This window comes from Gracilinanus agilis, chromosome 3, assembly GCF_016433145.1.
Source record: "Gracilinanus agilis isolate LMUSP501 chromosome 3, AgileGrace, whole genome shotgun sequence".
NCBI lineage: Eukaryota > Metazoa > Chordata > Mammalia > Didelphimorphia > Didelphidae > Gracilinanus > Gracilinanus agilis.
In genome coordinates, this window is record NC_058132.1 from 525,793,431 (window position 1) to 525,804,400 (window position 10,970).

At 40.2% G+C, this 10,970-nt stretch overlaps 1 protein-coding gene across 1 annotated transcript in view; it reads left to right on the top strand.

The window, feature by feature from the left end:
• Window positions 1-1,294: 1,294 nt before the first annotated feature.
• The window catches only part of DOCK9 (dedicator of cytokinesis 9), a 356,201-nt gene continuing 346,525 nt past the window's right edge, over window positions 1,295-10,970 (top strand). The window contains exon 1 of the mRNA XM_044669345.1: window positions 1,295-1,639. Within this exon, the coding sequence (XP_044525280.1) occupies window positions 1,511-1,639 (129 nt within the window). The 5' untranslated portion in view covers window positions 1,295-1,510. The remainder of the gene's footprint in view (window positions 1,640-10,970) is intronic.

The following is a 10,970-nucleotide window of genomic DNA, read 5'->3' on the forward strand; positions in this document are numbered from 1 at the left end:
TCAGTTGTACTTAGATGGCCTTCAAAGTTCCCTTCCATATTTGCATCTCTGCTTTTACTCTGATGCTTCTTCCTCATGTTGAGTTAATTGTCAGGAAAGGTTGGTCAGCAAGAGGATAAGCTCCGAGGTATCCTACCAGTTCAAATGCACATCTTTCTTTATTGTAACAGCCCTATTTTTAGCCACAGCAACACTTGAAGATCATCTACTAAGAAACAGAGGAGATGATGGTGTACTGTTGGAATTGATAACAACGCAAATGAAATTATGTATCTTATTTTTTCATTTCTCTAATTTTGTTGATGAGGAAACAGATCCAGGGAGGTTGTGACTTGCTTAGGATCACACAAAGGAGTCAATACCAGGTTCTTTTGCTCCATAGTCTCTTTCTACCATACTAAAAAATTAATAACTTTTTAACTCCAATGCCAACAATACTATATGAGTAATCCAGTGGTTTCAATATACCCCCGTGGAAGATACAGTGCTCTGTCCGTATAAGAAAAATTGTAGACGCCTTAGCTGTTTTTCCTCCCTGCTGGGAAATTTTAATTCTAAGCTTTGTGTGTGTGTGTGTGTGTGTGTGTGTGGGGGGGTGTTAGCCTTTCTATAAAGAAATCTCCGAATTTTGCCCTGGACATTTGGGAGATCCCTCTAGGGAGAATGTCATGAGTCTCCTTCAAAGGTATCTTGTTCGGTTTAGTCCCAGACTCCTTTTTATCTCTGCCCACCCCTCTTCCCATTTGCAGAATTAAGTCTCATCCATTGGATGGGTGGGTGGGGTGTTTCTTCCTCTATTTTTCTTGGCTCTCCCCATATTTTATTTGAACCGCTCTAACTTTCATCTCTTTTTGGGAGCCTTCTCTCGCCCACGTCACCCAATTCCTTTATTCCTTTTTCGCCTCGGGACTAGCCAAAAGACCAAACGGTCCCTCCTTCCCCAGTTTTGGGGGGGTTGGGGCGGGGAGGTAGGAGGCCGGCAAGCTCGCCAGTTTCAGGACTGGGCTCAGCCCCACCCCCGCCACTGTGTGGCCCCGCCTAGGGCTGGACACTCCGCCCAGAGGAGGAGGCCGCCGGCGGTGAGAGCTGGTAGCATGGGGGAGCCGGGACAATCTCAGCTGCAACAACAAGGATCACTGCCTGGAGTGAGTGGGGAAGCTGCCGCCGCCGGCCGGGTCTGTAGAAGAGGAAGAGGAGGCAGGACCTGGGCTTGACAGCAGCAGAAGCCGCAAGAACCGCAGCCGCAGCAGCAGGAGCAGCAGCAGCAGCAGCAGCAGCGGGGAGGGGACGAGCCAGGACCTGCGCAGCCCAGGAGCCCGCCTGTTCTCTCGGGAACCCCGGCGGGAGCCTGGAGCGAGGAGCAGGAGAGAGAAGCTGGGCCGGTTGCGGTGGCTGCACCTGGCGGCGGCCGGATAGACGCGAACCGGGACTCCGGGAGGAGAAGAAGAACGAGGACGAGGAGGCAGCGGCAGCGGCGGCGGCGGCGGCGGCGGCGGCCAGGAGGCAGAGGATGTCGCAGCCGCCGCTGCTCCCCGCCTCGGCGGAGACTCGGAAGTTCACCCGGGCGCTGAGCAAGCCCGGCACGGCGGCCGAGCTGCGGCAGAGTGTGTCGGAGGTGGTGCGGGGCTCAGTGCTCCTGGTGAGTGCGAGCGCAGCAGAGAGCGCGCGCCGGGGGGAGGCGCAGGTAGAGAGCGCAGCGCCAGCAAGGGCAGGGGCGGCGGCGGGGCGCGGGGCGCATCCCCAGCCGGGAGTCCCCTCCTCCCCACGCCACGCTCCCTCTTTCCCTCCCACCGCTCCCGTCAGCCGGTCGGGATGAGGCGGAGCCGCCACTGGAGCTGGGGAGAAGAAGGTGGTGGGGGCGAAGAAGAGGAGGGGGGAGAAGTCGAACTAGGGGGCCGGGGACACTGGGGAGAACAGGTCTCCTGGAGACAACCAGACCGTCCTTTTAAGTAGAGAGTGGAGACCCAGGAACCGGACCCCATTCCCTCCAGTATTGTCCTGTCCTCCCTCTGGGGTACATTCATGGAAAGTGAGAGAACCTTTGCTTCCTGCTTGCCTGGCCCCCCCAACTTACCTTTCACCTTCTGTGTCTCCGAAAGAGGAAAGGAAGGCTCTTGGTACCCTCAAATCCGTCACCTTCTGTCTGTTTTCCTTTTAGTGGAGGACCGGAGTTGACATTTGGCACCTGTGGCCCCTTTCTCCCCTCCCTCCGTCCCCCTCCCTTCTTTCCTCTCATTCACAGCCTACTCTGTGGTAAGGGGTGTCTGACATCTGTGGACTAAGGAAGGGTGTGATGGATTCTGGAAGGATACGACCTAGCACCCTTTCCTCCAGCCCCCTCCGTATGCCCCACTCTGTACATAAGGGGCCTGTTAACCCCAGCCACCTGTGCGAGTCTACTTCAAAACTGGTTTAGAATAGCAATTGATTTATGGGCATACCCCAACTTTGTGCATTAAGCAGGGAAAAAAAATCAAGAATCCTTCACGACCTCTTTGGACGAGAGAAAAGGAAGAGAGCCATCTCTAGGTGGTAGTAGTTTTAGATCAACTTTTCCCTACTCAGGATGGTGGATGCTATATTAGGAAACTGGAGTAAATATGATGACAGTCTTGACTTTTAATTGGTAGGAATTCCACAGGAGCTGTGCTAGAACTTAGTGTTAGTATTTGGAAAGCAGCATGTCATCCATCTGGAAACTTTTAACTTCTCTTATGTATTGTAAGAGGCTTTTGGTATTTCTTGAAAGGGGTTTGTTTGTGGGTGGGTACTTTTTCCTTGTTTGTATAAAGAAGCCTCTGGGCACTGAGATAGTATGTGGGGTGTATTCCTGGGAGGGGGAGGATGTTCTGACTCTGAGCTCTGTGGAGAGATTTTGGAGAGGTCCATGAACTTGGATTGGAAATAAACTACATCTTTGGCCTTTAAAAAAAAAATTCCGCTTCTTAATCGAAATTTAGTACTTATTTAATTATTTAAAAACATTATTTCATAAAGGGGTCCAAAGGTTTCATAAGACTTCCAAAGACATCCATAACATCCAAAAAAGATTAAGAATCCCTGCTCAAGCAGCAGAGTGCACATCATCTTAATATAGGTAAAACATTTTTGGAGACTAAGATGCTCTGTGGAGTTCACTTAGAGATTGCATAAATGATATGTTCATGGAGAATACAGAAAAAAACTTAACTGATTTCCATATCTAGTTTGTACAGTTCATGTCATGATGTTTTATTTTTTTTTGTAATTGGCAAGGTTTACTCACCCATCAAAAGCCAACAAACTCTTTACTTTAGACCAATATATCCTGATCTATAGGCTGATTCCTCCCCCTCCTCTGTTCTCAATTGACTTGTTAAAAAAAAAATTATAATAGAGGGCAGCTCTGTGGCTCAGTGGATTGAGAGCCCGACTCCGAGATGGGAGGTTTGACCTCAGGCGTTATCCTAGCTCTGTGACCTTGGGCAAGTCACTTAACACTCTTTGCCTAGGCCTTCTGGCTTGGAACCAATACACAGAATTGATTCTAAAATGGAAGGTGAGGGTTAAACAAACAAAAAACACCTACTAACATTTATATAGTGCTTTCTGTGTGCTAGGCATTGTGTTAAATACTTTATGTGATTTGTTCAGGATCACACAGCTAGTGAGACTCTGAAACTTGATTTGAACTCAGATCTTCCTGACTCCAGGTCCTGCACTCTCTCCACCTTAGAAGAGAGAACAAATTCGTACCTTTGTAATGCAGTTGTGTCCAAAGGTTCTGAAGCTGTGGGTTGGTACAATTATTTCCTCATTTCTTCTTATTTTAAATGGAACCTGAGTAGCTTAGTGATGTTAAGTGAGAAAATAAATCAGTTGTAAGATTGTTAAGTAATTTTGCCCATTAGTATATTTTCCTAAATCTTATTAATGAAGGTACATTTTCATTTGAAAAGAAATTTTTTTTTATCCTGAAGAAAAAAAACAACCAGTAACTAGGTTAGTGCCACAGTTTATCAATGCTTAGGAAATTAGATTATTGCCTATATTGCTACTTATTTTTTTTTCAGTCTGAACATTCTTCTTTTAAATGTGATGCTATCCTTATAAGGATAATCCATCCTATTAAAAGCAGAATATGAAGTGGCCAGAGGGCAAGTTTTGAACTTGGGAGGCCTGGGTCCAAATCTCTGTTTTAATACTTGCTAACTTCATGAACACAGAAAAATCATTTAATCTCTTTTTTAGTTTTCCTATTTGTAAAATGGGAATAATACATGTAGCACTTGTAAGGCTTGTGAGTCAAGGGCTTTGGAAACCTTAAAGTGCTATAGAAACAGGAGTTTTTAATTAGTAAATGTTACTCTGACTATTATTGTTTGGAACCAAAAGGAAAATGGGAGTTCACTCTGCCACTTTATGTTCGCAATCCCCTGAAGAAAGCAAACATCAGCAGTTGGGTTTGGAGTCAGTAGAAAACTGGTTCTAGCTTCATTATTGATACTTGCTGTGTGACCTTGGACAAATCAATTTAATCTTTTTGAAATCTAGGTTCTTGTCTTTAAAATGGGGATAATGATACCTTTAGTACCTGTTTCACAGGGTTGTTGTAATCATCAAATGAGATCACGTATGTGAGGTGTTTTGTTAACCTTGAAGCACTAAATAAATACTAGCTGTTGTTATTGTTTTAAATAATTATATGCATTATTGTTTATATTAAAATCATTAGGGTTGGCAACAAGGGATCATTGTTGCCATTTTCTAATTTGCTTATCCTTGATGAACATTAGGCAAATCAGAAACTATAATTATGTCTAGAATACTTGTGCTTCCCATAGAAGGATGGTCTACTGAAACTCCGTCCATATTATATATATATATATCTATATTATTTACACACATTTTAAGATGACATCTAAGGGAAACAGATCTACCATTTATGGGTCATAGAGTAATTATATATAGATATATGTCTATAACATTATAAGTTCTATCCAGAGGGGCGGTGATGGCCACAGGTGCATTTATCTTTTCTATTAATTGCTATTAAAATTTTAAAAAATTAATTTCCAGGGGCACTAAGTAATATTTTTTCTGGAAAGGGGGCGGTAGGCCAAAAAAGTTTGGGAACCACTGATATAATACATATGTGTATGATATATATATATCTATCATATGTACACCTTTTAAAGATGGCATCTAAGGAAAACATGGACCATTTTTGGGTCATACAGTCATTATATAGTACTATATGCATCTGATATTATGTATTTTTAAAAGATGACATCTAGAGAAAAAATGGACCATTTGGGGCTCATCTAGTCATTATATACAGCTATATGTGTCTGACATTATATATATATATGTGTATATATATATATATATATGATGACAGCTAAGGAAAACATCTACTATTTATGGGTCATACAGTTATATATTTTACACACAAGTGTATATGCACGTGTATATGTGTATGAATATGTATATGTGTGTATATATGGATATAAATATAAATATGCCTGTGGCAATCTTTAGGCATGTCTAGTCCCGGCTCTCGGTGTTTCAACCCTTAGTCTTCTCTATATGCGGCCACTCATCTGATGAAAGCCTTGTTTTTACAAGTACAAAATGCACTGAGTCTAGAAGACCCATTCAGGAAGAGGAAGGACTCTCTGCTCAATTAGGAAACCTATCCAAATTGTGCTCTGACTCCCAGCTCAGGAATGTGTGAGGGTGAGTTTCACTGGAGGAAGATCTCCGGAGTATGGTGGGGATCAACCCCCCAAAGGAGCTGGTATAGAGTAAAAACTACACCCCCTTTGAATGTCACTGGGCTCCGTGCCCAACACTTGCTTCCACCACTCAGTTTCCTCTTGTTATATACCTTTTCCTTCCAGGAAGTTGTTTCTACCCTCTGCAGATGCACAAGATCACTTTGTCCATCTAGCAGTTTTTGACAAGCTGGACTGACTGTCTTATTAAGGAAAATCCAGTTCAGTCAAGTGCAGATATCCCCCAATGGACTGTATAAATTTTGTTGATGAGGGCTACAACTAATTAGCTTTAAGGACCAAGTCTATTCTTAATTTTAATTAATTAATGGTCAACTAATGGACACAATGGTTGGAGTACTAGACCTGGAATTGGGAAGAAATGAGTTTAGATATGACCTAAGGCTTTTGCCAGTTGTGTGTCTCTGGGCAAGTCATTTAACCCCTGTCTGTCTTTGTTTCCTTATCTGTAAAATGAGGATAATAACAGCTCCTATATCACAGGTTGTGGCGAAGATCAAAATGAGACAATAATTGTAAAGCACTTAGCATGGTACCTGGCACATAGTAAACTCTATACAAATGTTAGCCGTATTTTAAAAATTATTTTTATATTTATTATATAAACATATTTAAATTTATCATATAAATATATTTATTATTATTATATAAATTATTAATTTGGCTTCTCCTCTTAGTACCCAGTAGAGTGGTCAAGGGTTGATTAAAAAAATCGCTAACAATGCAGCTTTGCAGAGGAGGAGGGGCTAAAACAACAAAGTCCTTGAACATATTATTAGTTCTTTTTATATTTAACACGATCACAGCATTGATGATTATTAGCATCTTGTGAAAATATAGTGCCAGTTCTTTAAATTACAGTTTAGATTTTAAATAAAATTCTCATTGGACTTAGAGTTTATAGGCCTATGTGAATTTGTTAGGCTATTAAATGAATCTTTGGCAAATTATGCCAGTCTCAGAGTCAGGAGACCCAACATAGAGTTTTCCATTCAGCTCTTTAAACTCCTCTACTTGTGTGAGATCTTCTGTGCTTCAGTTTCTTCTCCCGTAAAATGAAAGTGGTTTCTGAAGTGCCTTCCAGGGACCTCCAATTCTTTGGTTATAAATAATTTATTTATCTTATTTTATTAAAACAAAGCAAAACAAACCAACAACACTTACTTTCCATCTTAGAATCAATACTATGTATTAATTCTAAGGCAGAAAAGTGCTAAGGGTTAAGTGACTCGCCCAGGATCACACAACTAGGAAATGTCTGAGATCACATTTGAACCCAGAACCTCCCAACTCTAGGCTTTGCTCTCAATGCACTAAGCTACCTCCCTACCCACTATGAAGATAATAATTGTAGCAGAAGTACATACAGCATTGATATAATATTTTTATTTGGATGGGCATTAACATGAAAAGAACCTTCATTATTCACTATTTCTGTTTAGCTTTTCCAGGACAGAGGTCCTGAATACTAGTGTAAAAGTTCAGAACTGAAACTGAGAATTATCACTGAGTGGTATTAACTGAATTTTATTTAATGATTGTTTTTGGTGACACTGAAGGAAGGTGAGATGATCCCAAATCTTTTATCAGTCTAATACATGGTACATAATTGACCTAGTTATAAAAGGAAGTGTAACATGAGAACTATAAATACTCCTTCTCTCCAAAAGATCTGTGTAAATGTTGTGACATAACCACCCAAAGTCATTTTATCAGTTACTCTGCACCTAGGTATTATAGTACAAGACATCTGGCTACCTGGTTTCCTTAGAGATCTTATCCAAGTATCTGGAGCCTAAAAGCCTCTTGCTATATTTTAGCCCCTGCCAGCTATTTCATTCCATCCCAAATTCCTCTGAGATCTTGCAGTGAATTCAGAGGGGAAAGTAAGCTTAATTGTTGCTACATTCACCTTTAAACCATGATGGTAAGAGATGAACTAGAGATGGGAAAAATTCCTTCTCTGTACTTTTTATGCAAGTATTTATCTTGGAAATATAAGTAACCTGAGATTATCTCTGAGGTAACCTGAGACAGTGCAGCATTGAGCTTTAAGCGACAAGTAAGGATGAATGATTTCAAATCAGATATGATCCTGCATGGTGGTATTCACTGGTCTCAGTTTCATCTCTCTCTACTCTGATAAGTGGTGCTAATATTCAGAAATGGGAAAGAGGCTTTGGTAAGTAAAAACTAAAGGGAGAGAGTCGGCGTGATCATCTGGGCTGAGTAAATGAAAGTAGGCAGTATTTCCCCAGAATTCTCTTCCACTTAAATTGGGGAGGCAGAATTATAGTCATGATAGATTTAGAATTCAGGAAGGGTAGAAAAGGAACGAAGCAATCATTCATTCATTTAATTTTATTTTTTTTCTCATTTACATGTAAACCACATTTTTTAACATTCATTTTTTAAAAATGTGGATTCCAAATTCTCTCTTTTCTACTCTTCCCCTCTTCCCCCCTCCTCCTTGAGAAGGCAAGCAATTACCACTGATAGGTCTCCTATCAAAGAGCTCAAAGCTGGGGGTAGGGGAAGACCTTACTTGTACAAAAATGTTTATAGCAGCTCTTTTTGTTATGTCAAAGAATTGGAAACTGAAGGGATGCCCATCAATTGAGGAATGGCTGGACAAATTGTGGTATGTAATTGTAATGAATACTATTGCTTCATAAGAAATGACAAAAAAGAATTTGATCACAAAAAACCTGAAAAGATTTCTATGATATGGTGCAAAATGAAGTGAGTAGAACCAGGAAAACTGTACCCAGTAATAGCAATAAAGTACGATGATCAACTGTGAATCACTTAAACTATTGTCAGCAATGCAAGAATCCAAGACATAGCCAAGCAACTCATGAAAAGACTGAATGCAGATTGGGGCAAACCATTTTTCTCTTTATTTCTTTCATGAAGTTTTTTCTCTTATAAATGATCTGTCTTCTTTCACAATATGACAATGAAATATGTATTGCATGATAGCATAGATATAACCTATATCATATTACCTGCCTTCTCAAAGAAGGAAGGGAGAGAACATGGGTCAAAAAATGTAAAAAAAAACCCATTATTAAGAATTATATCTACATGTAAATGGGAAAATATAATTAATCTTTTTTTAAAAAGGCAGGTAATTTGATATAGATTATACATGGGTAGTCATGAAAAACGTATCCATATTAGCCATTGCAATCATTCATTCAAAAACATTTTATTGTGTTAATTAACTGTGTTCTTGGCACTTTACTATGTGTTGGGAGAGATGCAAAGTTTGAATCAAGAGGGTTCCTGCCTTCACTGAGCTTCTAGTCTAGTAGAGAATATAAAATATAAATATGAATACAGAATATGTATTTGTTGAATGGACGAAAGAAAAGAAACCTCTTCTTTCATCCATTCAACAAATACATATTCAGTATTCATATTTATATTTTATTATTTATTATTTATTAATTACCATCAACAAACATGTATCAAGTACCTACTCTATGTTAGACACCATATTAAATGCTGGAGATGTAAAGAACTCCTTGGATCATGAGCTTAGTGCTTCTGGTTACTTGTTTCTATGACGACTTATTGTTTCATGGGATACAACCCTGGTACAGCTGTACTCAGAGGCTTTCAAGTTAATTGGAATTATAGGAAAAATCTAGAAAGTTACTACCTTTAATAAATTGTTTAAGAGCCGAATGAGTGTTTTTGACAAAAAAATATGCAATAGGAATTGAGGCAGGACTTCAATTTTGCTATAGAAAAGAGGCATGACTTAATAAATTGTTACATGTAATATGAGGGAAGTGTGTAAACAAATGCTAGGAGGTAGAAGTGTATGATATTTTTCCTTTAAGCTTGTTTATTGTCACTTCTCTATTATTTTATAATTATAAATTTGACAAACTTTGCTAGATAAAGCATTTATTAAGAAACAATAACTATGTGACGGGCACTGTGCTGTGCACACAGTATACAAAATGCACTTTGATACAAAGATAATTAGGTAAGACAGTCCTGCCCTCAAGGGGCTGATATTCTAATGTAGAAAACAATTCATAAAGTGGAGCCTGAAAGTCTACAAAGAATGCCTCTGAATGGTGTAGAGGTGGCTTGGAAGTGGCCTGGAGGCCTGATTCTTAGGAAGATAAGGTAAAAAGCTCCCCAGAGCCAGAGTGGTTTCAAGAATGGAATCCCCAGATTCTTGAGAGGAGGAGATGGGCATGAAGCTGATGTGGCCCGATAGGGAGGTGGGCACATACAAGGAAAAATATAAAAATATAAAGCAATGAATCTCTATTATATACAGTGTGGTCTTTTAAAAATTATTTTATGTTTCTATATAAATGTGTATATATATATTTATATGTAAATATATTTTAAAACATATTTTATATTTGCCATTAATTTCAACACTAATGAGCTTTTTTGTGTTCCCTACTGAATTTCCTTCTGTGGTATATTTTTATATTTGCCTTTATGCTTTTTTCTTTCTTTTTTTTATAACTATTCTTTCAATCTCCTGATGATTCTCTCCTCCAAAAGTTTTCTCTTATAATGAATAGATACAGTCAAACAAAACAAATTCACATATCAGCTGCATCTGAAAATATATGTCTCATTCCATAACTCCAGTCTTCACCAGTAGTGTCAAGTTCAAATAGAAATGGGCCACTAAATACTACATAAGGATCCCTGTAGGCTACAACCACATGTGAAGGGCACTAGGGTACAAATGTAATAGTCCGTGCCTCAGGAAGCTTATTTCTATTGAGGAAGACGTGCATAGATGTATGTATACACATATATGCTTTGGAGTTAACCACATGAGACATGTGTGGGGATGGGCCCCATTCCATGGAATATGCATTGCTCCCCCCCCCCCCAACATCTCTGGGGACGTGTGCTGAGCACCAAAGGACTTGATGAGGAAACAATTCTTTGGTATCCATTATAGCAGCCTGAAGAAGGGAAATGTATGAAAAGAGGATTGACTATTAAGGCAGGAATTGCTACTTTGTTCTCTCTCCCTCTCTCTTTCTCCCTTTGTCTCCCTCTCTTGCCCCCCTCCGCCTTCCTCTCTCTCTCTCCCCCCTCCCCCCTCCTCCCTTTCCTCCCTCCTTCTCTCTTCCCCTCCCTCCTCCTCCTTCCTTTCCGTCCTCCCTCTCTGTCTGTCTCTCTCCCCCTCTCCCCTTCCTT